Raw genomic sequence first — 27,194 nt, forward strand, 5'->3', positions numbered from 1 at the left:
GTGGAATATGTCTTCAATGTGCTCATTGTCTGATGTAAGTCTCCTTTAAGGTGCCTGCTAAGGTCTTTGGCCCATTTTTAAACCAGGCAGTTGGTTTTCTTATTGTTGAGTTTTGACATTTTCTTTATATTTCAGAAGTTTTTAATTTTAATGAAGTGCAGTTTATCCAAAATTTCTTTCATGGATTGTGTCTTTGCTGTTATGCCTAAAAAAAGTCTTAGCCAAACTCAAGGTCATCTAGATTTTATTCTTCAAGTTGTCTTCAAGTGTTTTATAGTCTCACATTTCATATTTAGGTTTGTGATTCATTTTGAGTTAGTTTTTGTGCACAGTGTAAAGCCTATGATTAGATTCTGGTTTTGGCATGTGAATGTTCAGTGGTTCCAGCACTGTTTGTTTAAAAAGATTCCCTTATTTCCATTGTACTGCTTTTGCTCCTTGGCTAATTATTTCCAAGCCTCACCCCAGCCTCTGGTAACCGCCAGTCTGTTCTCTGTATCTATAAGCCTGAGTTTTTCATTTTGTTTTGTTTTTTTTAGATTCCAAATATCAGAGAGATCATATGGTACTTGTCTGTCTGACTTATTTCAGTTAGCATCATGCCTTCAAACTCCATCCATATGGTTGCAAATGGGAGGATTTCCTTGTGTATTTTTTTTATGGCTGAACAATATTCCATTGTATCTATACACCACAATTTTTTATTCATCAATTGATGGATATTTAGGTTGTGTCTATATCTTGGCTGTTGTAAATAATGCAGTAAACATGATGGTGCATATATCTTTTCAAGTTACTGTTTTGTTTTCTTCACATAGAAATACCATACGATCCAGAAGTAGAATTGCTGAACCATACGGTAGTTCTGTTTTTAATTTTTTAGGAACCTCCATAGTGGCTGCACCAGTTTACATTCCCACCAACAGTGCACAAGGGTTTCTTTTTCTCCACAGTCTCACCAACATTTATTTCTTGTCTTTTGATAGTAGCCATTCTAACAGGTGTGAGATGATAACTTGTTATGGCTTTGATTTGCGTTTCTCTGATGATTAATGATGTTGAGCATCATTTATGGACCTGTTGTCAATCAGTATTATTATTTTGCTATTGAATTATATGAGTTCTTTATATATTTTGCATATTAACCCCTTATCAGATATGTGATTTGCAAATTTTTTTTAAATGTTGAAGATATTAGTTACTCATTTTTAGAGAGGGGAAGGGAGGGAGAATGAGAAGGAGAGAAACATTAATGTGTGGTTGCCTCTTGAACACCCCCCACTGGGCATCTGGCCTACAACCCAGGCATGTACCCTGACTGGGAATCAAACCAGTGACCCTTTGATTTGCAGGCCCGCACTCAATCCACTGAGCCACACCAGCCAGGGCTGATTTGCAAATATTTTCTCCCATGCAGGAGGTTGCCTTTTTATTTTGTTGATAGTTTTCTTTGCTGTACAGAAGATTGTTAGTTTAATGTAGCCCCACTTGTTTATTTTTGCTTTTGTTGCTATTGTTTTTGATGTCGGGTTCAAAAAACCATTGCCAAGACCTGTGTTTACTTCTAGTAGTTTGATGGTTTCAGGTGTTATGTTCAAGCTTTAATCTATTTTGAGTTAACTGTTGTGTGCAGTGTAAGACAGTGGTCCAGCTTCATTCTTTGGCATGTGACCATCCGGTTTTCCCAAGACCCTTTATTAAAAGGATTGCCACTTTCCTGTGGTATATTCTTGGCTCCTTTGTTATAAATTAATTGATTCTGTATCTGTGGGTTTATTTCTGGACTCTTTATTCTGTACCATTGATCCACATGTCTGTTTTTATGCCAGTGTGATAAAGTGTGATACTACAGTACCTCTATAATAGTTTGAAATCAGGGAGCACGGCACCTGCAACTTTGTTCTTTTTCTCAAGATTGCTTTGACTGTTTGGGTCTTTTGTTGTTCCAAAAAATTTTTAGAATCATTTTTTCTGTTTCTGTGAAAATGCCATTGGGGTTTGATAGGGATTGCATGGATACCACATACTTTTTGTCTCACTGCATTAGTCACGGCAGGGCAGGGGCCACATCAGCCTCACAGTTGCCTTCAAAGGGCCCAATGTAATTTCCACTCCTTAACAGTTAAGGAGTAGTTACATTTACACAGTCCTGAAATTAATTTTGGCCCTTTGAAAGCAACCACATAGCCAATATGGCCTCCAGTGAAAATGAGTTTGACACCCCTCAGCTAGGGCTTTCAGTGTGATGCTGAAAGACAGCAGTGAGAGTGGACTTCCTTGCTTCATTCCAGATCTTTGTGGGAAAGTTTTGAGTTTCGTGTCATAAAGTATAATGTTAGCTGTAGGTTTTTGTAGACAGTCTTGGTCAAGTCAAAGAAGTATATCCCTCTATGCCTAGTTTACTGAGAGCTTTTATCATGTATAGGTGTTAAGTTTTGTCAAACAGTTTTTTCTGTATTTGTTGATGTGATCATGTGACTTCTCTTTTTTAGCTCATTGATGTGATGGATTACATTAATTGATTTTCCAGGGTTGTACTAGCCTTGCATACTTCTGATTTGGAATCAAGAAGATTGGAATAAATCTGATTTGGTTATGATGTGTAATTCTTTTTATACATTGCTGGTCTGGATATATTATTATTTTATTGAGGGTGTTTGCATCTATAATGCTACTGCTTTGTAGTTTTCTTATAATATGTTTGTTAGATTTTGGCATTAGGGGAACACTAGGCTTATAAAATGAGTTAGAAATTATTCTTTTTTGCTTCTGTATTCTTAAAGAAATTATAGAGCATTGGCATTATTTCTTCCTTAAATATTTGGCTAAATTCCTTAGTGAACCCATCTGCTCCTGGCGTTTTCTATTTGGAAAGGTAATTAATTATTGACTTAATTTCTTCATTAAATATAGGCCTATTGAGGTTGTCTATTTCTTTTTGTGAGTTTGACAGATTGTGCTGTTCAAGGAATTGACCCATTTCATCTGGGTTATGGAATTCGAGGGTGTAGTGTTGTTCAAAGTACTCTTTGGTTATCCTTTTGACATCCATGGGATCCATGGTGATGTCTGCTCTTTCATTTCTGTTGTCAGAAATCTGTGTCCTCTCTGTTTTTGCCTTAGTTAGCCTGGGTGGAGGATTATTAATCTTATTGACCTCAAAGAACCAACTTTTGGTTTTGGTGACTCTCAGAATCAATTCCCTATTTTTAATTTTATTAATTTCTACTCTATTTTTATTTCTTCTGCTTACTTTGGATTTAATTTCCTCTTTTTTTCCTGATGTATACATTCAATGCTATAAATTTACCTCTAAGCCTTGCCATTGCATCCCACAAATTATGATGTTATGTGTTTATTTTGATTTCTAATTTTTAGTTTCTCTGGATACTTCTTCTTTGACCATGTTTTGTTTAGTAGTGTCTTGTTTAATCTTCAACATTTTGGGGATATTACAGTGATCTTTCTGTTATTGATTTCTAGTTCAATTCCATTGTGGTTTGAGAGTAGACATTGTATGACTTCTGTTCTTTTAAATTTAAGGTGTATTTTATGGTTGATAAACAATCTATGTGAGCTTGAGAAGAATGTGTGTTCTGCTGTTGTGGAGTGAAATAGTCTAAAGATGCCCATTATACCCAGTTGATTAATAATGGTGTTGAATTCACCCATACCCTTATTGATTTTCTGTCTGCTGGGTCTGTCTATTTTTGGTAGAGGGATATTGAATTCTCCAGTTCTAATAGTAGATTTGTCTATTTCTCCTTGTGTTTTTCTCAGTTTTTTCCCTTGTGTATTTTGAAGCTCTGTTGATAGGTGCATACATGTTAAAGAATGTTATGATTCCCCAGAGAACTGGCCCCTTCAGCATTATGTAATGCCGCTCTTTATTCCTGATAACTCTCCTTTCTGTGAGGTCTGCTCTTTCTGAAATTATTACAGCTACTCCTGCTTTTTTATCATTAGTGTTAACATGGTATATTTTTCTGTGCCAATTTACTTTTAATCTATATGCGTCTCTATTTCAAGTGGGTTTCTTGTAGACAACACAGAATTCAGTCTTGTTTTTTGATCCACCCTGATGACCTCTTTTAATTAGTGCATTCAGACCATTGATATCCTATTTTTGTCTTCCACTCATTTTATGGCTTTTGATATTTTGAGCATTTTATATGATTACATTTTATTTCCTTTCATAACATATTAGTTATACTTATTTTTTTACTGTTTTTAGTATTTACACTAGAGCTACAATATATCTTTACAAGTCCACTTTTAAATAATACTATACCACTTCACAGTTGTGTGAATACCTTCTACAACCCCTTCTGCTACAGATTAGGAATGCACCAAAATGAGGTGGTGTTTTTTAAAGACACAGCATTTTCGGAATGAAGTGAAAGCCAGGTCATGAAGCTTTGTAGCTTGTTCTCTTTCCACTGCACAAAGCATGCCTCAGCACCAAAGAGTGTTCCTTTTATAACATGGCAAGGTCACCTGCATGACCTTGTTCAATATGATCAGCACAAACAGCAACTGGGGGAAGTGCAACATTAACAATAGAACAACATGCTTTGCATGCCCCATGAGTGCTTGCATGTGTCGTTGTGCACGCCATCATTGGTTCAGTGTTTACTTGTTTCAGTTGTGTTCCAAAGATTCATCCTGCAGCATTTCAACATGAACTTAAGTCTGTCTGTGAATGTTTTTCTTTCTATCTGTTGACTTCTGAGAAGCAGAAAAGGTTTGAGGAGCAAAACTAGTAAGAAACCAGAGGTTAAACAACCACTTAGTTGGACTGTGGGGTACAGACCCAGTGTTGTTTCTTCCAGTGCGACAGCTGACAATATCCTCATTTCTGAAGAAAAATAAAATTAGTATTTAGAAATGTTGTATCTTGCATGCTCAGTTCAAAGGAAAGAAATGGTATTATTTTAATTCTGCTGAAGTTTCTCTTATATTCCTTCTGGGCTCTAAATGTTTTTCTTGGAAGATATGTACTAGATTATGAATTGGCTTCTATGAAGCAGAGGTCTCCACGAACCACTGGTCCTTGATAGCCTCAAGAGAAGTGTTGCATAAGTTCTAAATATTATGATTTGAAGCCAGGGGTTGGTTGGCTGTGTTACTTTTGCAGCTGTAGTTTAAATTAGAACCATTCTACCTTCTCAACAGAAAGTTTACAGAGATCCATATTTTTCAAAAGGCTTTTTATAACATAAAACTTCCAAAAGAGGTATATTAGCTTTGGCTTGCCTGATTTAAAATAAATGCAGTACAACAAATTGAGATTAGAGGTTCGTACCTTTGAGAGTATTTCCTTAATGAGAAGCAAGCACTCTCGCTGTTGTTACATTAAGATGGAGTATAGTGTGAATTTAAATTTTATGTGGTTACTTTAAGTAAATTTCTCCTTCATTCTCCCCTCATAAATTTTTAAAATTTATTTAAAAAATTTAGCCCTGGCTGGTGTAGCTCAGTGGATGAGTGCAGGCTGCGGACCAAAGTGTCACAGGTTCAATTCCCAGTCAGGGTACATGCCTGGGTTGCAGGCCATGACCCCAGCAACCGCACATTGATGTTTCTCTCTCTCTATCTCCCTCCCTTCCTTCTCTAAAAGTAAAGAAATAAAATGTTTTAAAAATTTAATTATGTAAATCCCAGTGAGGTCTAGTGGTAAAACTATGTACAAGTTATAGGCAACTCATCGGTCTTTTGATGTGGTAAAAATAAACCTAAGCCTCCCAAGCATGAACTTGGAGGTTTAGCCCTACCACACAATACAAATCAGGTGCATGAGCACATCAAGAGAAGCTTTCACTGGGTTTTCACAGTGTTACACAGCCTTATAGCATGCCAGATATTGGATTCCATTAAGAGACTGCAAGAAAATTGTTTTATTAGATGCAATCCCATGGAACTCAACTTCTACTGTACCAGTGGCATTGACCATCTGCATGGGGGAACTTCCTAGATACTACCTGCTGCTTTGGGAGTGTCCCGGCCTTACCTAAAATCCTCACTTTGCTATCCAGCTTCTAACTTTTGTTCAGCACTCCTTCCTTTCCATCTCTGACATTTCTCCTGTGGACTCTTCCTGAAGCATTCACTCTGTTTCCCGCTTATAACTCCTAAAAATAGCATTTATTTATAAAACTCATAATATAAGCAGAAAAATAAGTGACTAGCATAAAGCTCTAGTTTTGAAAAGTAAAACTTAAACAGCCATGAAAACTAATATCAGTATTTCCTGACACTCAGAAAAAAAGGCGTAGAACAAAGACACCTGGAGACCCTTGCCGTGTTTACAAGACTCAGTTTAGGATGCAGAGTAACTGAGTCTGAAAACACAGATTTTTGAGTCAGACAGGTCTCGGCTGTAGTCTGAACTGTGGCCCATTGAACTGATGTGCCCTTGAGTCAGTTTTGTCTGCTTCATGAATACCCTTCCTTATCTGTACAATTGGAGCAATAATATCACCTGCTACTAGGTTCATTATCAGTTTCAAATAGGAGAACAAATGTAAAGCTGTCTGCACAGGGCATGGTACACACTGAAGGCACAGCAAAGGTAGGGTGTATTGTTATCGTTATACACATTGGCGGGAAACTTGTACAGATGGTATGACCTGGTTTTTCCTTGGAATGGTTTACTTTGGAACTAGAATTCCTCTACAATGATAGGGCTGAATTGAAAACAAACAAACAAACAAACAAAAAAAAACACCACCCACTTAAGAGTCCCTTCCAGCTCACTGACTACCTCTGGACTAGGATTGATAAATTGATTTACAGCCTGAAAAATTTATCTCATCTAGGCCTCTTATGAAGGAATAGAAAAGTCCCAAATTCCAAAATGTCAAGAGGGATGATAAAGTAGGTGAGAAAACAGGGATGTGACTTCTTGGCAAAGGCACCTTTTCTGAAGGGGGGAAATATTAAGCACCAGGATCCTGCCTGACAAAGGAGTGAGACAACCATGTATAACATTGCAAATACACATTTGGGTAAAAATAAAGTAAGAAGCAGACACTGGTTTATTCACACAGATCAATTTTCTTTTTATTCAGTGGATGAATGAGCAAATGAATGAGCCCAACACATAATTAAAATTACTATTTTCAATATCTTTAATATCCCGTTTCATTCTATGAAATGAAACATTGAAGGTGGCTGGAAATGCCTTAGGTCTAATTAGAATTGGAAAACGCTTACCTCATGTGGTTCTAGGTAGCTGGAAGCGAAACAGTACAAACTGAGTCATTCTGAGGAGCAAGACATCGAGTGGAATATGGAGGATCACTAATTTTTTTGTCTTCTTTCATCAAGGATGAAGGGACATGGTCACCGTTCTAATGAATTATGTAGGGAAAAGAAACATTTTTCAAAAAGGACCACATCTGCAAACACTTACAAAATCAGGTCTTAGACTACCCAGCCATGAACTCTGAAATGTCTTGGTAAATGAGTAGACAGAGGATGATACTAGGGTACTAGAAAAATGACTAATAGGAGCACATACTATTGTTGGAAGTAGAATGCTTCTGGCCACCCCTACTGATGATCTAAAATCTTGTGTTTCTACAGGGTTTGGGGACCAGGAGAAACTGTGTTTCTGCAAATGTTGCTGGTTCACTTTTCTCTGAGGCACTTCACAGATCAGAAGGTCAGAGAACCTCATAGATTCCTTATCCCCTGTTGCACCCAATTTATTATATTCTTTTGTGTGTGTCTTTTTCCCAAATAATACCCAAAATAATTTTAGATGGTTTTCTTTTCAACTTTTCAGATTTCAAGTGGGAAGTTTTTCAGTTCATAACATGAAAATGCTGCTGATTTTGTTCCTCATAATAATTTGCTCCCATGTCTCTATAAACCAAGATTCTGGTAAGGAAAAAAAATGGAAAGAATTCTTAATTATCATTTTGAAAAATAGATAATATATTATTTTGACTTACTTAAAAGTTGAGTTTTGTTTCACTTTGTTTTGATTTTAATGGTGGTCAGGGTAGGGGTGGTAGTTCCATTTCTTTTTGAAGATCATTTATTCCTTGTAAATTATAGAAAGATACAAGAGCTGTTATTTTGTCCTCAGTTTCAACCCCTTTTAAGTCTTCTGGGAGGTTGCAGAAAATTCTGTCTCTTACCATTAGGATCAGGCCTGGAAATTTTGGAAGGTCTCTTCCTAACTCATTTGTGCCAAAACATTATCTGGGTTAAGCATCCAGATTTGACTCCAATTTAAACTGTTTATCTTTTATTATTTAGAAAAGAGCTTTTACTCTGAGGAAAAAGCACCATAGCTGCCTACTGTCTGTCAGCAATATACATCCAGTGGACTTGGGCTCAAAATACTGGCCTACTCCTCTCTGCCTCTACCTTTTCTTAAATAATTTTCATACTGATCACTTTATGTCTGGGGCCACCTATGTTATTTTTTAAAGCTTTCTCAAGGGCTCTGACCTTGGTGGCAAGTTTTCTGAAGAGATAAACTAAGACTTTGTTCTGCAGACATCTTCCTTTGCTGTCTCAGTGGATATGATATTAAGCTTTTTAAAGAAAGGCAACACTTTTCCCCAGATTGTTCCACAGTTTAGACATAGTGATGGGGCTTAGCAGAATCTGAATCCAGTTCATGGGCCAGTTGTCTACATTTCCTTTTTCCACATAAGGTGTGGCATGTATCCATGAATAGAAATGTCACTTCCAGTCACAAGTCGAACTATCGTGGGCAGGGCCTGCCTGACAGTCCTTGTAGGGGTTCCAGGCTTCTCCTGGAGGAAGATATTAAGTCACCCTCTCCTATTTCTTCCCCTACAATGCTACTGCTCTGTAACCATCAAAGGAAGCTCAAGCTGGCTGAAATTAGGAGATTTAGAAGACAAGAAAGAGTGGTTTTGTCCACGAGGCCTCAAACAGACTGCTATAAAGAGAATGAAATGAGATGGCAGGGTGCCAAAGCTGGTTGCCTAGCAGCTGTACATAGGAAAAGATTGATGTCATTTTCATGTGTTAGAATTTATCTGGTAATCATTTCAGATAATCAGAATCTCAGAACAAGGATGGACCTTAGGTATTTTCTCATTAAATGTACTCATTTTAAAGGTGAGGAAACTGAGGCCCAAGTATATTGAATGGCTTGACAGAACTGGTAGAGCTAGTCAGGACTTCTGTTACTTGTCCAGCTGCATCATATTTCCCTAAACATATACCACCCAGACTCACACAGACATTTCCCTTCCCTCCACGGGCAAGGCCCAGATCATATACTAAGGTGGTGAGAGCTGTGAATTCAAACCAACAGATCACCAATAAACAGCATTTTGTGCTTGAACCAAGTGACTCGCTATCACATGAAAATATAACTCTACATACCCAGCATTGAACCTGGCATTAAATGAAGCCTTAAAAGTTCAGCAAAGTATTGTATTCCTATAGGAAAAGTGTATATGTTTAGTATCAATAGAAACTAAAACCATAATCATTTTCCCAGCTTAAGGTATATTGGTTTCTATCGCATGTTACATATGTGAGAATAAATTTACCAGCTGTAATGCTCACTCATTCATATGATTTATCAAAAATATTGTAAAAAGTTTTATAATAAGAAAATAACTTTAAAATAGAGTAAGGCGATCTCATATTTTTATGACCTTTAGGTGCTTTTTAAACTTCATCAGTTTGACACTGGCGTACAGAACTAATATAGCTATGACACAACCAGGTTATTTTGTTGCAGAGTTTACACTGGAATCACAGTAAGGGATTATCTTCCAGATTCCTCCATTCAAAAAAACTTGAAGCAGTTTAGTTCTCAATTAAAATTTTTATCCTCTTGATATGAATTGAGGTCAAATTCTGAAAGCAAAAATAAAAAATGATATGAGGGGAAATTATCCACTAACAGTATAAAAACCCAGGAGTTTTTACTCTCAATTCACCTATTTCTAATTAACTAATTCCTTGCTAAAGTGATGCTTAAATTTGTAATCAGTTTAAATGAGAGGATATATAAAGAATTAGCCTAAGAAATAACTATTTTTTTTCTTGAGAGGGTGTGTAATTCCAGGCTATTATTTTCAGTTCATTGGGAAGGTATTAAAAATGCAGATAAAATAGGAAAATACATTTTTTCCCCTATGGTTCACATTAAACATGGTAGTCCATTTTGAAAGTTTATGCTTCGTTGACTTGTTTGTGTGTGGGTTTGCAGCCCCTGAGTATGCAGATGTCCTATTTCTGGTGGACAGCTCGGATCACCTAGGAAATAAGTCCTTCCCTCTTGTGAGAGCATTCATCAACAAGATGGTCAACAGTCTCCCCATAGAGGCCAACAAATACCGCGTGGCCCTGGCCCAGTACAGCGACAGGCTCCACAATGAGTTCCAGCTGAACACCTTCAAGAGCAAGAACCCCATGCTGAACCACCTCAAGAAGAACTTCGCGTTCATGGGCGGCTCCCTGCGGGTAGGGAACGCTCTCCAGGAGGCTCACAAGACCTACTTCTCCAGCCAGGCCAACGGGAGAGATAAGAAACTGTTTCCGCCGATTCTGGTGGTCCTGTCTTCGGCCGAATCCGAGGATGACGTGGAAGAGGCTTCCAAGGCTCTGCGGCAAGACGGGGTGAGAATCATCTCGGTGGGGCTGCAGACAGCGCCTGAGGAGGACCTGAAGGCCATGGCCACGGCCCAGTTTCATTTCCGCCTCCGGACGGTCAGGGACCTCAGCGCCTTCTCCCAGAACCTGACGCAGATCATCAAGGACGCAGCTCAGTACAACGAAGGAGCAGCCGATGATATTCCTGCTGAAGGTGGGCTAGGGTGCTCGTATAGAAATGATGATAAAATGCTTTGTTAAAAAATCAACACGGAGAGAGAATTAAGACTCTGTGACCATCCCTTTCCCCCAAAAGCCAGACTGTATTTTTAGCTATTAGTTATCTGTATGTAATGGGGCCCATTGATTGTGGCCATTTTAAGTTTAGCGAACCCCCATGTGCCTTGGTGGTCCATCTTTCTCTTTGTCCATGTTGCACGTAATTTACAGGCTTCTTAAAATTCAGGGATGCTTTCTCCCGGCCATCAGCTTATCTCTGAGCTATCTCCCTGGGCTTTGGTTGCTATGTAGTTTTATTACTGGTTCCTTTCAAAGGTAAATTTTATTCCTGGAGAAATCCTTGGCAACAGAATGTCAGAGCTGGAAACAATTTTAAGTAGTCCAAAGTTCCTAATCTGCAGGGAGGAGTTTGTAGGTATCCTTAGAGGTGGTGATGTGACCTGGGCCAGGCAGACAGCAGTGTGACGACAGAGCTAGGTCAGGTCTTTCGATTCCTAGGCCCATGGTGCCTTCACCCTCACACCCCTTCCCTTCCTGCCTCTCTGTTTTGAAATAACTGCTCCACCTCCATCCTGCTGTCCTGGGGACTTTGAACTATCCTATTAATTAACACTGGCCAAGGGTTTATGAACATCATTCACGTGAGGGACAGGGGAGAGCCAGTCAAAAACAATTTGTTCAAAGCATACAAGCAACATTGGAAACTCCCACTATTTCTGGTTAAATTGAATGACATGATATATAAAATGATCTATTGTTGATAGAGAACGCTTTTCTTGTGGTAATCTCTGAAACTATGGATCGTATTACTAGTATCTTTCCCAAATAAATGGAAAAAGGACAATTGGTACCCCAATACCATCCCTTAGGAATATTTGGGTTATGCTGATTTTAACAGCACTGATATTTAATGACTTCAGTATGATAGTAGTAGCTGCTGTTCATTGAAATGACTCTTATACACCAGACCCCATGCTGAACATCTTATCTCATCTAACTCCCATAACAACTCTGTGAGGTAAATATCACTATTATCTCCAATTTATAGAGGAGGACATGGAAGCTCAGAGTTTAGCTAAGATTCAATATTTGCACCCAGGACCCTCTGATATCAGCTTCAAAATCACTGTGTATACCTTCTTCTTTCTTTAAGAGCAAAACAAGTGCTGGTAGATGTTCTCCACACTTTGTAAGGCTGAGCAGAGATGCCGAGCCTCCAGCTAAAATTGTGCTCCTTCCTTCCTTGCCCACAGTGTGCCGAGGTCCTTCAGTGGCCGATGTTGTGTTCCTGTTGGATATGTCCATCAACGGCAGCCAGGAGAACTTAGACTACCTTAAGGAATTCCTCAGTGAAAGTGTGTCTGCTCTTGACATAAAGGAAGATTGCATGAGGGTTGGCCTGGTGGCCTACAGCAATGAGACGCAGGTGATAAATTCACTGAGCAGGGGCATAAATAAATCGGAGGTGCTCCAATCTATCCAGAGCCTCTTTCTTCAGGATGGGAAGGCCTACACTGGGGCAGCCCTCAGAAAGATAAGGGAGGAAGTATTCACTGCACAGAACGGCAGTCGGAGGAATCAGGGGGTGCCCCAGATTGCCGTGCTGGTGACCCACCGGCCATCAGAAGACAACGTGACCAAGGCAGCTGTCAACCTCCGGCGTCAGGGAGTGGCTGTCTTCACCCTGGGCATAGAGGGGGCCAGCAAGAGCCAGCTGAAAAAGATCGCGTCGCACCCTGCTGAGCTGTACGTCTCCAAACTGAAGACCTTCTCTGATCTGGCTGCTCACAACCAGACATTTCTGAAGAAGCTGAGGAACCAGATAACACACACAGTCTCTGTGTTTTCTGAACGAACCGAAACCCTCAAATCAGGTACAGTGTTTTGCTGAGAGAAGTACTATTCAATCCTTTTTCTTTTGTCTTGTCTTTTATATATTCTGTCTACAAAAGCAATTGATGGCTTATAAAAAGGGGAGTGAGAATAAGTTCCTACTTTCTTACTTGAGTTTGATCACATGAAATGTAAGTGGGGGGAAATGAAAGCTATTGTGGTGTTGGAATGGGTCACGAGGATTTCCCTTTTTACCTCCTCCTTTGAGCAGCTTTGATTAGATTCTTTGTTATTTACAAAACACCCCAGAAAATACCACCCTTTGCTATTTTTCTTCTTTCACTTTTTCCCTTCTCCTTTGCCTCTCATGTTCCCCTGCTCTTTCCTTTGTTTCTTTTTTTGTACCTTTTCTCTTCTTTCTCCTCTCCTCTCATCCTCAAATTGCAATTTAGAGAATGAACAGGAGGTATGGTTTGGGTTGAGGACATTGTAAGTAATCTGTTGTGAAGTAATATTCTAGTATCTGTAAGTTTAGAGAGACAGAGATCATGTATTTTATATACTTCATATATACACATGTATGCTCTGTAAATATTTTGTGTATGTATATACACATACAAATATATTCTTCAACAAATATTTATAGCATGTTCACTATAAAAGTGCCATTGTCTGCACATATAAGGCCACTTGCAATACCCCTAGTTTTGTTAGCTGATCAGGAGTGAATGAGAAGTAAATAATTGGTTCAGGATTTCAAGAAAGAGAGTTTGCATGTCCACAATGTTCAGTTAAAGACTTTCTGCATCTCACAGCACACCACTTGACTTTTTTGTAAAGCAGTTACTCACTAATGAGAGCAATGACTTGTAAAAAGTCATCTTCAAATTTTCATCCTAATCTTTTACTGTGTCTCAGTTCACCTTGATTAAGACTATTATCAAAATAGTCTTAAACAGTCAAAGGAAATTCCTTTGGCCCAACCAATGCTACTATTCCCCTAGCAGAGCATGTCTTTTACTCCTAGAAGCTCTTTCCCTTGTTTTTTTTTTTTTTTTTTTTTGTCTGAAGATGCTCATATTTGTTGTTCTTAACCATCTACTCCCATTTCTTCTTTACACTTGTCCCAGCACTGCACTCAACTTCTTGGTTCCCTTTCAGGTTGTGTGGACACTGAAGAAGCAGACATCTATCTGCTCATTGATGGATCCTGGAACATCCAGGCCACAGACTTCCAAGAAATGAAGACATTCCTATCTGAGGTTGTAAAGATGTTCAACATCGCTCCCCAGAACGTGCGGGTTGGGGCCGTTCAGTTTGCTGACAGCTGGGATTTGGAATTTGAGATCAATAAGTACTCTAACAAGCACGATTTGGGAAAGGCCATTGAGAACATCAGGCAGATGGGTGGGGGTACGCACACAGGCGCAGCCCTGAATTTCACCCTGGGGCTGTTGCAAAAAGCAAAGCAGCAGCGAGGAAACCGAGTGCCGTGTCATCTTGTTGTCCTGACCAACAGCATGTCAGAGGATAGCATCCTGGAGCCTGTGAAAAGACTGAGAGAGGAGGAGCTCATCCACGTTCACGCCATCGGGATCAAGGAGGCCAACCAAACACAGCTTCAAGAGATCGCGGGCGAGGAAAAGAGGGTGCACTACGTGCATGACTTTGACGCTTTGAAAGACATAAGAAACCAAGTTGTTCAGGAAATTTGTGCTGAAGAAGGTAGGACAATGGTGGCTTTACCTGTGGACCGCAACTCACAGGTTGCCTTCCTGCAATATTGGGCATTGTAGGTCTGGAGAGGCAAATTTCTGGGCTGAGACTTGTTGACTTGTGCAGCTGTGTTTGTTTTTGGAAGAAAGCTGAGGGCCCGTTGTAGTGTTGTTCTAATTTGTACCTGAGGCATAAAGATACTTGGTGCCTCCTTTTGCCCTTATGAGTATTAAATAGCTTCTTCTTACAAATCCCAACTAACACAGACATTTGCTTAGGTACTACGTGTGTAAATGATCAAATGATTTCTTATTTTAAGGAGTACTTCAGGTTTATTTAAATTGTTTTTTAACAAAACTTTTATGAATTCTTTTAGAGCTGTAGCAGTAGTTTTAAACCTGGGGCTGGGGGGATTTTGCCCCCTGAGGGGACATTTGGCAATGTTGAAAGACACTTCTTATTGTCGTAACTAAGTGAATGCTATTGGCATCTAAGGGGTAGAGGTCAGGGCTACTTACTGGTAACCATTCCACAGAATCCTACAGTGCAGACTGCCCTCCATGATGAAAATAATCCACCCCAAAATGTCAATAGTCTCGAGGTCAACAAACCCTGAATAATACACCAAAGCCAATTACTAAATAACAAACAGAATAGTCTTACTTTTACTGCCTCCAGTGCTTTATTTACCTGCTACCAACATTACCAGTCCTTAACTTCAATATAGAATTATTTGGGTTTGGATGTTCCTGTTCATTCTTAATTTATTTATTTTTTTACATGAGTAAACATTTCACTTTCTCCCACACAGCCTGCAAAGAGATGAAAGCTGACATCATGTTTCTGGTGGACAGTTCTGGCAGTATAGGAGATGAGAACTTTAAGAAAATGAAAACCTTCATGAAAAACCTGGTGAACAAATCTCAGATTGGGGCAGATCGTGTGCAAATTGGCGTGGTCCAGTTCAGTGATGTCAATAAGGAGGAGTTTCAGCTCAACAAATACACATCCCAGAGTGAAATTTCGGATGCCATCGACCGAATGGAACACAAGAAAGAAACCACGATGACGGGCAGTGCCCTGGCCTTTGTGGCCCAGTACTTCAGCCCCGCCAAGGGGGCCCGGCCCAACGTCAGGAAGTTTCTCATCCTCATCACTGACGGCGAAGCACATGACACAGTCAAGGACCCAGCGGAAGCACTTCGGCAAAACGGCGTCATTATCTACTCTGTGGGGGTGTTTGGCTCCAATGTTGCCCAGCTGGAGGAGATCAGCGGGAGGCCAGAGATGGTTTTCTATATTGAGAATTTTGACATTCTGCAGAGCATTGAAGACAATCTCTTTTTTGGAATATGCAGCCCCCAGGAAGGTAGGCCTGGGCTTGTCCACTAGTGGGGCTATCCAGGTACCACGTGTCCCTGTGAGTCATTATTTCTTGAGTTAAGTAGACTACTATTTGAACATTGGAAACTTTTTGTTTGGTTGGAATGCTTATCCTGGTGGCTTTTGACTTACACAGGAAATGTGACTTTCCTCAATTGAACTGTTGAATTAGAGTCACTATGGAGCAATTTTTGATCCACCTAGATTCTTTCCCATTTGTAGAAGAAGAGCCCTGGGGTAATGGAGCCCTAGACTGAAGAGAAGTGGTATCACACTGGGTTTTAGGTCAGGTTTCCTAGAGGCAGAAGCTGAGTCAGGGCTTCTTATGGAAGTGGTTTATTGAGGAGGTGTTTTTGGAAGGCAAGTAAGGAAAGCAGGATGGGACATGAGTAAACTTAGCAAGAAGGTGGTCTTTGCTGGAATTGAGCTTTAGCTGGATCATGTGGGAAACTCTAGAGCATGAATTACAGCACAGAATCTGTTCCACCTAGAGATGAAAGGCCCACGCTGAGCCCTTGGGCAACGTGTGGGCTGCCCAGGCAGGCCATAGAGGGCATGACCTGTTGGCAAGGTGGCCTCCCTTTGGCCTAACATCTACTATGTGGTAGCATATTCCAAAGTTTTTAAAAATTATTACTTCAATGAAATGAGATGATGTTTGTGAAAATACTTTGAGATTTCTTAAATCCTATATAAAGGAGGAGTATAGTAGGGGAACTTGAGCATGGGGTCCTTCAAAAGAAGTAAATAGTAGAGTCCCTGCCCTCCTCTCCTAAAGCTACAGAGGAGTGAAAGTGATAAAACACAAGTTCTGTAAATATAAGGAATTTATTTATACTGTGACTCATGGGGCTTGATGACAGAAGCATTCTGGAAAAATCTCTGTGAAGGAGATGGTTTTAATGGAGTTTTGAGGGAAAGGGAGAAGCACTGTTCTGTTCAAATAACAGTTCTGTTCAACTCCCTCCAGAAGGTTGATTGTGGTCTGCATTTTGTGGTAAAAGAAATGCACCTGGAGTGTTTTTCCTGGCCATTTCACTGGGATCAAATACCTATTCTTTGAAGGGTGCTTAACCCCAAGCAATCTGCCTCCAGTCCCCCAGGTAATTGGAGCAGACTCCCCAGGGCAGCTGAAGGCCAAAAAGACATAGTTTTTTTCTTTTGTGGAACCAGCCTATAAAGAAAAACCTCATTTTTTTCCTATATAAGGAAAACCCCAGCTCTTCCCTACTGTGTTTCTTTCCTGTTGTCCTCTTTACTGTTCACATGACACACTTCACCTCTGACACTTCTGGTCACCAAATGTGTAGAGGGTTTTTTTCCCATATCAACAAGCAATTTTCAGATATCAGCAGGGTGTCCAAGAATTCAACTCAACTCAGACACCATCCACCTGGAAACAGCATCAGACCCCACAGATTGAGGGCCCAGTTCCATAAGACTGCCCCTGCCCCCACTTCAGACACCAGTCACAAGGCCAGGTCATCACCTGGGCTTCTGACCAAACTGCTCTAGATGGGAGGCTCAGTGACCCCCTCCTTGGGCTCACAGAACTCAGGAGAACACGTTTACCATCGATTAAAGGATATGATAAAGGATACAGATGAACATCCAGATGGAAAAAACACACAGGGCAGGTTATGAGGGAAGGGGTGCAGAGCTGCCGTGGGCCTGTACCACATTCCATGCCCTCTCCAAGCACCCCTCTCTCCCAGCACCTTCCTGTGGTCACCAAACCCGGAAGCTCTCTGCACCCCAGAGAGGACCCATCATTAACTCCATTTTCAGCCCTTCTCCCTTTTCAAGAAAGTAGGGGCTGAGGCTGAAAATTCCAAGCATGGTCTTTCTGGGAACCAGCCCTCATCCAGGAGCCATTCCTTCCAGGAGATAACAGGAAGGAAACACACAGCAGGCTCCCATCCCGAGTCTCAGCATTAAAACAAAAGGCACTTCTATCACCTAGGAAACTGTAAGCCTTTCAAGAGCTTTGTGTCGGCAACTGCAGAGACCAGTATATATTTTCTATCATCTTATTGAGCCTTTCTTGAAGTCAGGGTGGATGGGGGTAAATATATTGGCCCTTGGGTATTCAACAGCCCTACCACGCAGCAAGCAAGTGGCTGGCAAATGAAGGAAAAGTGGTAAACCTCTGGTGGAGGAATGGACGAATACGTTCTCATGGTTTTATTTTCTCCCGAGTCGATGGGCTAACATTTGGAACATACCTTGGGGAGGCCTGCAGAGACACAGTGCTACGTGAGGACTAAATCACTAAACACCTAACAATTTCACTTCTCCAGGACGTATGAGTTGGCGTTTAGAACTCTGCACTTGTAGACAGAATATACTACATACACATGGATCAAGTATTAATTGGGTCTTTTCTGTTTTACTTTTCCATGGATTGACCCAAGGAACAAAAAGTTCATGGGAGTGTCATGCTAGGACACCTTAGTTGGTCTAAGAGCAAAATGGGGTTATTTCTATGAGGAGGCTCAATAATGAAAATAGATAATGTTTCCAGAATGTCAAGTGGGGAAAAAATGTAACCTTGAGTATCAGCTATCATATAACCATGAAAAAAATATACAGTGTTGCCAAATTTATTTTCACTTGGTCATATTCCCCAAGGTTTATCTTAAGAATAAAATCTCATGAACCTTGTGGCTTAAACAGACAAATTTGTATAAATGAAAGCACATGTTGAAGGAACTGTTTATACAGGGAAATTTCCATAGTATTGTGATTTTTTTCTTCCAGTCCAAAAACATGTTCTCTCTCCCACCCCCAACAGAAGGCTTCACTTTACATCAGAGTTGTTCTAAAAACTCACCTAATTGGGTATTACTACATACAGGTGACACAAATATATGTGTATTGTGTATGTTATCTGAAGAATGGGCATTCTAATATACAGCTTGATCCCATGGAAAGGAGACACAATTAAAAAGCAGGAGGGGGCAGGTGAGTCTCCCATGATGTCCAAAGCTAATCTCATGGTTTTCCTTTCTCCTCTTAGAGTGCAAGCGATTTGAAGTTCTAGATGTCGTATTTGTAATTGACAGCTCTGGCAGCATTGACAACAATGAATATAATATCATGAAGGATTTCATGATAGACTTGGTGAAAAAAGCTAACGTTGGCAAGAACCAGGTCCGGTTTGGGGCCATGAAGTATGCTGGTGACCCGGAGGTGCTGTTTTACCTGGATGACCTCGACACAAAATCGAAGGTGATTTCAGCGCTGCAGAATGACCAGCCCAAGGGGGGCAGCACCTACACTGCCAAGGCCCTGGACTTCTCAGACCACATGTTCACTGACGCCCGGGGCAGCCGCCTGCACCAAGGGGTCCCCCAAGTCCTCATTGTGATCACCGATGGGGATTCCAATGATGCAGTAAAGCTCAATGCCACAGCCAAGGCCTTGAGAGACAAAGGCATTCTCATCCTGGCTGTGGGGATCGCTGGTGCCAACCCTGTGGAGCTGCTAGCCATGGCAGGGTCGAGTGACAAGTACTTCTTCGTGGAGACTTTTGGAGGCCTGAAGGGGATATTTTCAAATGTGTCAGCCAGTGTGTGTAACACTTCACAAGTAGGTAAGGTTTGTCGATTAGATTTTTCTTAATGGTCAGCAGAGGTCCCAATGAGGGAGAAAGCAATGCCCCTCAGGAGCAAAGCTCTCCAAACAGGGGAGGAGCAGCACTGATTGTTTAGTAGGGCATTGCACGCACCCTCCTCCCCAAGGAAGAATGCATTCTACAACATTCCTACTCACTCTGGCCTACGCTCTCCTAACAATGGGGAATTCATTGTTTTGTTTTGTTTTTTAGTAAGCTTTATTTATTCGAGCACAAATTTGTTTCCATGTCATTTCCATCCATTAGTTTTTTTTCCTGCTCTTTACACAAGAAATCAGATTCCATCTCTTCCTAATAATCAGTGATCATTTCCTGAAGTCTTCTCTCCTCCAGGCTATGAGTCTCCAGTTCCTTCACCTATTTCTATTATGACACAAGCTTGTTTAAGACACGGAGCCCAGTAACAAACCTTCTATTCCAACCCCAGATGTTTCCAGGGCAGAGTACAGTAAGACTTTGCTCTGGATGCTGTGTTTCTATTCTAGCATCTGGAGATTGCATTGCCACATGTATGTATGTATGTATGCATGCATGCATATATACACATATGTATGTATGCATGTATTCATTCAATGTCATTTCACACCATTTCAAAGGGAGATCATAATGTATTAAAATTCCTTATATTTATTAAGAGTATTATACTAAAAATACTGAGTATTTTTTATTAGATGAATTGCTATTAATCTAGGATTCCACCATGTTGGTGCAATTCTTTTTAAAAATTAACTTTTCTGGTTTTCATATGCATGGCCTCCCAAGAATGCACCTACCATCTTTCTCTTTCACAAAACCAACAATCTTTGTGGGTCTTACTGAAGACTAGGACAGATCTCCTGCCTTCTGGCAGCCAGTGCCTAAAATTTGATTTGTCCTTTTTAAGTTCACTGTAGAAGTTGATACTGCATTTTCTTAATGAGAAGTATTCCCTTGGGCAGGAAAAAAGTACTTTATTTCCTTCACTTGAATCCGAAACAAAGAAATTTAGTAAGTTAACCAATTCCTGAAGAACCTAGTTATCATATTTCTTTTTATCTCTCTTCTGCATGTCTCAGCCATGCGACTCCCAGACACCTTTACTTTTTCACAAGGCTGACATGAGATGTGAGTTAGGTCAGTGGTGAGGGCTCTGGAGACTTCAGGGAAATGTTAATGCTTACCAGAAGGCTAAGGAAGACCCGTGCCAAGCGTAACTCATTCACTGGCCATGGTCTTTCATAGTCTTTCTGTTTCAATACCAAGGAAGCACCTCTAAACTATACTGCATTGTTTGTTCAAAAACATTATTCTCAAGTGGATATTTTTACCAATATGTGCCTGAAAGGAAGCTGATAAAGTGGAAAATGAGATATAGGTCAGATGGCATGATTTTAAAACTTCAATTTGTGTTAATAAACAAAAGTACTTACTGGCTCCACCAGTCAGGGAGGCCAAGTCAGTACTCCAGACCATGTTTCTTGGTCTGAATCTCTAAATGGATGTGTGCTATTTTGTTTTTCCTTGCTATGCTGGTGCTTTCACTGGGTTTTCCAGAAGGCTAGATTGCAGGTAAGGACAAGTTCTCTGTAGCACCACCCTGCCCCCCCACCCATTCTCCATCACCTTGGGGAAGAAAAATGGTGGAATAAGGTCAAATGGAAAAGCTAAAAGCAGCACAGAGAGATGGGAGAGCTGTTCATGCCTGGGGAACCTTTACAAAACAATTGCTTTTGTTTTTTCTCCAATTAATGTGACCACAGGGCATCATAAGATAAGAAATCACTTTCAGAAATACCATTTCTATATAACCACACACATTTCATTTACTCTGGTTGGGTGAAATAAAGAACAACAATCTAATCTCTTTTTGTTGTTCCCTTTCCTTGTCCTTATAGATTGTGAAATTGAACAAGTAGATCTCGTTTTCCTCCTGGATGGCTCCACTAGCATTGATCCGGAAGACTTCAAGAAGATGAAGGCGTTCTTGGCATCCCTCATTCAAGACTTTGACGTCAGCACCAACAGAGTGCGCATAGGAGCTGCCCAGTTTAGCGATAGCTATCGTCTGGAGTTCCTACTGGGGAGGTTCACAGGCAAAAAGGAGATATCATTGCAGATTGAAAACATCAAGCAGCTCTTTGGAAACACACACATCGGCGCTGCACTCCAGAATGTGGGGCATTACTTCCAGCCACACATGGGCAGCCGGATAAATGCAGGTACCCCACAGGTGCTGCTGGTCCTCACAGATGGCCAGTCCCAAGATGAGGTGGCTCAGGCCGCTGAAGACCTAAGACACAAAGGCATCGACATCTACACTGTGGGCATCGGGAAAGTGGATGACCAGCAACTTATTCAGATCACTGGGACTGCAAGTAAAAAACTTACAGTTGATAACTTCGATGAACTGCGTAAGGTCAAGAAGAGGATAGTTCGCAACATCTGTACTTCGGGTGGTGAGAGCAGTAAGTATTCAAATGTGTCCCTCATATTCACTCCTCCCCTGTCTTCATTCACAGTGTCCTCAAGCTCTGTTTGCAGCTGGTGGGAGACTTCAGACTGGTGCCTCTGGATTTCCAGTTGAACTTTTCACAGTTACCAAGTGTTTTTTATGTTGTTTTGTTTTATTTTGTTGACTTGTGGATTGAGAAACAGGGCTTCTGAAAGACTTGCCTTTTTTCTCTGTCTGCTGGGAGAGCATGTCCCCTTTGTGAATGGGAATCTTTCCATTTTAGAAGGTGTGAGGAAAAGCCTTTGTGTATAATCTTGTTGGTTTCAGAGGCTGGAGAACATATACCAAAGAAATAAACTATTTGACAGGCTTTGGTTGCCTAGCAATGGGGCCTGAGGGCCGTGGTACAGGGATGTAGGGGATGAGTTTAGAGGTTTATATCTTTACTATGAAACTTTACTGCAGAAATTAGTAACTGTTTGAAATTCTGCACATTGTGATTTTTCTTTTCCAACAGATGGGAGGAAAGGTTTTGAAGAAAAGATAACTTTTTCTGTTTTTATAAATGCACCCAGAATGTTGGCCGTGATTCTGTATAATTACCCATGGTAAACACCAACCCTGGATTCTCACCAGGGAGAGAAAAGCTTGTACAGTTGTTAAGAGGCAGCTCCAGAGACAGACATTCTGCTACAAATCCCTGCTCGATGGCCACTTTTTCTTGGACAGGTTTCTTACCTTCTGTAAGTTTAATTTTCTCATCTGTATGATGTGAACAGTAGCAGCACCTAGTGTACCTGAACAATGATTAAAATAAAATTTAAAAACAATCATCGTGAAGCTTAAATGAGAAAATGCCTAGTTAAACTTTCCAAGGGAGGACCCCAAATGCCCAGGAATTTGCTTATTAAAAATTGTGCATTTATTCTTACATGTTAAACTTCAGTCACCTCCACCATACTCTCCATTTGATATAATACACCTATTGAGACATTTTTTCCACTGCTCAAAACAGGTTTTGAAACACTTTTTGATTTTGATGCCTTTTAGTGCTTCTGCCATTTTTTGTTTCCCCTCTTCTACAATGGTAAAACGTTCCTCTTTGAGGACTTTTTTCATCCAGGGGAAACCAAAAATAAGTCACTCAGGGTGATATCGTGTGAACAGAGAGGGTGCAGCATGGGGATCATGCTGGTTTTTTGGTCAAAAACTGCTGAACACTCAGTGCACTGTGGGCAGGTGCTCACATAAATCACCCATCATGAAATGGGCAAATGCATTGAAAGAGTCTTCAAAAGAAATCCACTGAAGCCACACACAGCCTCTCACAACAATGCCAAGTGGTACACTGATACTGATGGGTTCCTAGAACATTCACCTAGTGGGGGAAGCCTGTACAAGGGACCCACCCTCCAGAAGATAATTCCAGTTGTGGGGGTTTCTCCCCTCATACTTTGAATAAGCATGACACCAGAGATATGATTATAAAGTACTCTATTTTTGTCTACCACTGACCCATTAAGTTTATTTATGGGGGCCAGCTCTTCTCTTACCCCCACTTACTTTTAGGAGATAAGTGAACCTCTTCTTGCTGGTTAATGTGTCCATCCCATTATAACTGTTGTAACTCTAAACTTCATTCAAGGTCACTTTGCTTTCCCAACCTGCCACAGGTTGCTCACTTGTCACAGAGACGAGGTCACATGTGGTTGATGTTTTACCCATTGTTCCCACCTACCTTCTTCTCCCAGACCCTGTCCTCTTCTTGCTCACCATGCTTTCTGGCCTCCCCAGAATGGGCTAGGGAAGGGAGAAGAGCTAAAGAGCTACAGGGAAGTTGGTGCTTGATGGCACTTGTCAAGAATTGGTTTTCTTTGATGATAGCCCATGTCTAAAGTTGGGTTCATCCTTAGATCCTTCAAAGATTTTCCCACCTGCCCACCATCACCTCCAGCCTCACCAAAGCACATTTCTCAGGGGATCTTTCCACCATAGTTTCCTCGAGGTACATAAGCTTGTCTCAATTCCAGATGTTCCCTTATGCCTTTCTCAGCCTCTGGTCTTCTGGTGATGCCTTCAGCTTTATTATGCCCCTCCAGGAATAGCCTTATTGGACAGGAAATCAAGGAGCCCACAACAACTTTTTCTCACATGTAACCACGGAAGTTCCAAGGGAAACAATAACACCAATGTCCCTGATAAACACTGGAAGTTATGTGCCCCCCACCCCTAGCGTGGCCGTCTCTCCTTTGCAGAGACAGCAGCATGCCATCCTGTGTCTCATTCTTTAGACTGTCAAGGCTTGTGTCATCTCCAAGTTATCTCTTAAAGCTCCTCTCTCTTGACTTAAAGAGGAAATTACCCCCTTTCCTTGAATACGTGTGTATGTGGTTTAGAGAGCTCACCACACATCAGCAACTCTCCAAAAATGTTCTTCTGAACTTCAAGTCTTTTATAAGACCCAATGTGTAGGCTAAAGCTTGAGTCCCATAATTGACCAGGGATGATTGTCTTTCTAAATCCTGCTTCATGATCTCCTCATCCCTTGGAATGTGCCTGGTGATCTCAGGCAAACCTACCACATTAACTTCCAGTTTCACATGGAGTACCTATTACAATTATTAGGGGGAGAACGTTATCTTGGAGCCATCTAGTTAGTCTCTACTTGGGAGACTAAAAGAAAACCACATGGAAAGTCAAAGCCAGGGGTCTATGCTCCAAGTAGTGAGTGAGTGAGCTTTAAAGGAAATAGTCATGCATGCAAAAATAAATAAATAAAAGGAAGAAGAAAGAAAGAAAGAAAGAAAGAAAGAAAGAAAGAAAGAAAGAAAGAAAGAAAGAAAGAAAGAAGAAAGAAAGAAAGGGAGAAAGAAAGGGAGAAAGAAAAAGAAAAGAACTCCAAGATAAACTTGAAGTCATTACCACAGCAAACAAGAATGTGATGCCTTTGTAGCCAAGCTGTGGGCTGAGGACCGATGAGGCTGGAATGAATGCTGATAAAGCTTCAAAGGCATGTGAAATATATTAGAGGATGCCTGTTCTTCTTAAACTGTAAACTCTGAACTCAGGGAAATCAGAGGGTAGCCTGGTGTGGCTCAAAGCGAACCACACTCACAGCCTGAACATCTATCTAGCTTTGCTTTTATTAAAATATGCTTAACTTGGGAGACATCACTGTCCCTTTTTAGTTTTTCTCACTCATGATGGAGATGGAGGGAAGTGACTAAGGATCAATATTTCTTGAGCATCTATGAAGGTCAGGCATGGTGCTCTGAGCACTTTAAGTGCATTATCTCATTAGTCTCCCCAAACCTTATATGGTTTATATTTTTATTCCCAATTATAAATGAGGAAAGTGGGATTCAATGGAATATTGCTAACTTGACCCAGAACGTACAGGAAGTAACAGACTAAGCAAATTTTGAAAGCTAGGTCTGTCTGACTCCAATCCAGTTTTTTTGTTGTTAAATTACGCTGCCTGTTTTCTTAATATGGTTGTTGTCTAGAGTGTCTGATGCCGATGTTCTGAAAAAGTAGTGCCTCAGTGTTCTGCTTCACCAGTTTATATCTGGAACCTAAGATATCACGGGTCTCTACCTTGACATTGTTCCCACAAGCTGCTGCTCCCTGAGGAAACCACCCACTGTTAAGCTGTCACTTCCAACCTCACAATCCAGTAGTAGAACTAGGAACCTTCCTGACCTATCATCACTGGCTACCCAGAAAGTGGTAAAGTAAGGTGGTTGGCATATGGACTCCAGACAAGCCTCCACGCTTGGAATTCAGATCTAGTAATAACTGTGAGGCAGTAGTAATAACAACAGTGTGCAGGCTGTTCTGTCACAGTGGCCTCTTCAGCAGAGGAGTTCCTGCTTAGTCTGTGTTTCATAAGGATACGTGAGATCATGAACAGAAAGTGTGTGGTAAGTGTTTAATGAGCATTAGTAACTGTCACAGAGTTTGCAGAGGGCATATTGAAGTGATCTTATAAATGTAAAATACATGGAGTGATGAGGTTAGTTCACAGGGCAATTGACCAAGAGTTCCTTGGTTTAGGAACTTTAATATTTTAGCAACATTTAGAGCCATATTCAAATGTAATGTCTTAAGATACACCAAACTCCCCTAAGCAACTAAACTCCAAAGTCTGAGGGTTTTGTTTGTTTGGTTTTTTAACCTTTGTTTGTACTAATGTTCCTGATTTTTCTTTGAGCCTGGCTGTTCTGACTACCTAGAGAAGAGCAGGCAGTTCTCAGGATGTTAAAGTCCTGTTTTTTTTTTTTGGGGGGGGGGCAGCATGGAGACATAATTAGATAGCCAAAGAATCAAGACTACCTCTTGTTGGTTTGATCTCCAAAGTATGTAAAGAACTCACACGACTCCACTCCAGGAAGACCAACAACCCAATTAAAAAGTGGGCAAAGGACCTGAACGGACACTCCTCCAAGGAGAACATGCAGAGGGCCCAGAGATATATGAAAGATGCTCAACATCACTAGCCATCAAAGACATGCAAATTATAACCCCAATGAGATACCACTTCACACCGGTCAGAACAGCGATAATTAACAAATCAACAAACAAGTGTTAGAGAGGTTGTGGAGAAAAGGGAACCCTAGTGCATTGTTGGTGGGAATGCTGACAGGTGCAGCCACTGTGGAAAACAGAATGGAATTTCCTCAAAACAAAAAATGGAACTGCCTTTTGACCTGGCAACTCCACTGCTGGCAATATACCATAAGAATCCTGAAACATCAATTCAAAAGAACCTAAGCACCCCAATATTCATAGCAGCACAATTTACAATAGCCAAGTGCTGGAAGTAACCTAGGTGCCCATCAGTAAATAAGTGGGTCAAAAAACTGTGGTACATTTACACAATGGAATACTATGCAGCAGAAAGAAAGAAGGAGCTTCTACCCTTTGCAACAGCATGGCTGGAAGTGGAGAGCATGATGCTAAGTGAAATAAGCCAGGTAGTGAAATACAAATATCGTATGATCTCACCTATAAGTGGAACCTAATCAACAAAACAAACAAGCAAGCAAGACATTGAAATAAAAAACAAACTGAAGGGAGTTACTGTTAAAAAACAGTAACCAGAAGGGAGTGGGGAGGGGGGAACAGGGGAAACAGGGGAAGGATTGTCAAGAAACATGTATAAAGGACCAATAGGCAAAGCCAAAGAGGGGAAGGATTGAGGGTGGGAGGAGGTGAGGTGTGTGGCAGGGGAAAGTGGTGGTGGAAAAATGGAGACAACTGTACTTGAAAAACAAAAAATAAATCTGTCTTCTAGTTTTATTAATATAGCCTACCCTCTTGACAGTATTTTTTAATAAGCATCTGCCATCATCAACT

At 40.7% G+C, this 27,194-nt stretch overlaps 1 protein-coding gene across 1 annotated transcript in view; it reads left to right on the forward strand.

Moving 5' to 3' along the window:
* The window catches only part of COL6A6 (collagen type VI alpha 6 chain), a 135,291-nt gene that overhangs the window by 23,399 nt on the left and 84,698 nt on the right, over positions 1–27,194 (forward strand). Inside the window, exons 2-9 of the mRNA XM_028517855.2 lie at positions 7,588–7,666; positions 7,790–7,887; positions 10,214–10,810; positions 12,090–12,710; positions 13,831–14,394; positions 15,197–15,754; positions 18,788–19,363; positions 21,280–21,849. Of these exons, the coding sequence (XP_028373656.2) occupies positions 7,821–7,887; positions 10,214–10,810; positions 12,090–12,710; positions 13,831–14,394; positions 15,197–15,754; positions 18,788–19,363; positions 21,280–21,849 (3,553 nt within the window). The 5' untranslated portion in view covers positions 7,588–7,666; positions 7,790–7,820. The remainder of the gene's footprint in view (positions 1–7,587; positions 7,667–7,789; positions 7,888–10,213; positions 10,811–12,089; positions 12,711–13,830; positions 14,395–15,196; positions 15,755–18,787; positions 19,364–21,279; positions 21,850–27,194) is intronic.

Source organism: Phyllostomus discolor, chromosome 7 (assembly GCF_004126475.2).
Source record: "Phyllostomus discolor isolate MPI-MPIP mPhyDis1 chromosome 7, mPhyDis1.pri.v3, whole genome shotgun sequence".
NCBI lineage: Eukaryota > Metazoa > Chordata > Mammalia > Chiroptera > Phyllostomidae > Phyllostomus > Phyllostomus discolor.